The sequence below is a fragment of the Procambarus clarkii genome, chromosome 93, assembly GCF_040958095.1.
Source record: "Procambarus clarkii isolate CNS0578487 chromosome 93, FALCON_Pclarkii_2.0, whole genome shotgun sequence".
Lineage (NCBI taxonomy): Eukaryota > Metazoa > Arthropoda > Malacostraca > Decapoda > Cambaridae > Procambarus > Procambarus clarkii.
The window spans coordinates 5,794,634-5,796,853 of NC_091242.1; the positions used below are offsets into that span (position 1 = coordinate 5,794,634).

At 64.0% G+C, this 2,220-nt stretch overlaps 1 protein-coding gene across 1 annotated transcript; it reads left to right on the top strand.

The window, feature by feature from the left end:
* LOC123746789 (uncharacterized) lies at nt 1-1,541 on the top strand. The gene is made up of 3 exons (XM_069319525.1): nt 1-276; nt 331-978; nt 1,014-1,541. The coding sequence occupies exons 1-3, from the start codon at nt 1-3 to the stop codon at nt 1,539-1,541; spliced, it is 1,452 nt and encodes a 483-aa protein (XP_069175626.1).
* Nucleotides 1,542-2,220: the final 679 nt, after the last annotated feature.

The window sequence follows — 2,220 nt, forward strand, 5'->3', positions numbered from 1 at the left end:
ATGATCAGGGAACGAGACTTTTATGTTCCCGAGGTAGAGGAGCACGGAGGTGGACCCGAGGTGGAGGAGCACGGAGGTGGACCCGAGGTGGAGGAGCACGGAGGTGGACCCGAGGTGGAGGAGCACGGAGGTGGACCCGAGGTAGAGGAGCACGGAGGTGGACCCGAGGTGGAGGAACACGGAGGTGGACCCGAGGTAGAGGAGCACGGAGGTGGACCCGAGGTGGAGGTGCACGGAGGTGGACCCGAGGTGGAGGAACACGGAGGTGGACCCGAGGTAGAGGAGCACGGAGGTGGACCCGAGGTGGAGGAGCACTGAGGTGGACCCGAGGTGGAGGAGCACGGAGGTGGACCCGAGGTGGAGGAGCACGGAGGTGGACCCGAGGTGGAGGAGCACGGAGGTGGACCCGAGGTAGAGGAGCACGGAGGTGGACCCGAGGTGGAGGAACACGGAGGTGGACCCGAGGTAGAGGAGCACGGAGGTGGACCCGAGGTGGAGGTGCACGGAGGTGGACCCGAGGTGGAGGAGCACGGAGGTGGACCCGAGGTGGAGGAGCACGGAGGTGGACCCGAGGTAGAGGAGCACGGAGGTGGACCCGAGGTGGAGGAACACGGAGGTGGACCCGAGGTAGAGGAGCACGGAGGTGGACCCGAGGTGGAGGTGCACGGAGGTGGACCCGAGGTGGAGGAACACGGAGGTGGACCCGAGGTAGAGGAGCACGGAGGTGGACCCGAGGTGGAGGTGCACGGAGGTGGACCCGAGGTGGAGGAGCACGGAGGTGGACCCGAGGTAGAGGAGCACGGAGGTGGACCCGAGGTGGAGGAGCACGGAGGTGGACCCGAGGTGGAGGAGCACGGAGGTGGACCCGAGGTAGAGGAGCACGGAGGTGGAGCCGAGGTGGAGGAGCACGGAGGTGGAGCCGAGGTGGAGGAGCACGGAGGTGGACCCGAGGTGGAGGAGCACGGTGGGGGACCCGAGGTGGAGGAGCACGGAGGTGGACCGAGGTGGAGGAGCACGGAGGGGGACCCGAGGTGGAGGAGCACGGAGGTGGACCCGAGGTGGAGGAGCACGGAGGTGGACCCGAGGTGGAGGAGCACGGAGGTGGAGCCGAGGTGGAGGAGCACGGAGGTGGACCCGAGGTAGAGGAGCACGGAGGTGGACCCGAGGTGGAGGAGCACGGAGGTGGAGCCGAGGTGGAGGTGCACGGAGGGGGACCCGAGGTGGAGGAGCACGGAGGTGGACCCGAGGTGGAGGAGCACGGAGGTGGACCCGAGGTAGAGGAGCACGGAGGTGGACCCGAGGTAGAGGAGCACGGAGGTGGACCCGAGGTGGAGGAGCACGGAGGTGGACCCGAGGTGGAGGAGCACGGAGGTGGACCCGAGGTGGAGGAGCACGGAGGGGGACCCGAGGTGGAGGAGCACGGAGGTGGACCCGAGGTGGAGGAGCACGGAGGGGGACCAGAGGTAGAGGAGCACGGAGGTGGACCCGAGGTGGAGGAGCACGGAGGTGGACCCGAGGTGGAGGAGCTGGGCGAGGAATAAGTGGTAGAGAATTATGTCGATAGAGGGGGCAGTGAAGAGTGAGAAAGGTGGAGAGGAAAGGTAGAGTAGAGGAGGAGGAAGTAGAGAGGAGGGGAGAGAGGTAGAGTGGAGAAGGAGAGCGGTAGGGTGATGTAGGGAAGGGTGAAGGTAAGGTAGAATGAAGAGGTAACGTGGAGGGGAGGGGAGGAAAGGGTGGGTGAGGGAGGGTAGGGTGGAGGAAGGGAAGAGTGGAGGAGGGATGGGAAGTATCATGCGGGAAAGCGCCAAGCCATTACGACTATATAGCACTTGGAAGGGGTCAGGATAAGGATTTGGGATGGGACGGGGGGATGGAATGGTGCTCAACCACTTGGACGGTCGGGGATTGAACGCCGACCTGCATGAAGCGAGACCGTCGTTCTACCGTCCAACCCAAGTGGTTCTTAGGGTAAGGTGGAGGGGTGGAGGTGGGGAAGGATAGGTTGATGAGGGGGAAGGGAGGGTGGAAGAGAATGGTAGGGTGGAGGACGAGCAGGATAGGGTGGAAGAGGTGGAAGGTAGTGTGGAGAGAGAAAGAGAAAGAGAAAGGAGGGACAGGTTGAGGTGGCGGGGGAGAAGGTAGGATGGAGGGAAGAAAGTTGAGTAAAGTAAAACAGGGTAAAAAAGGGGTGAAGGTAAGATGGGAAGAGTAGGATGAAGT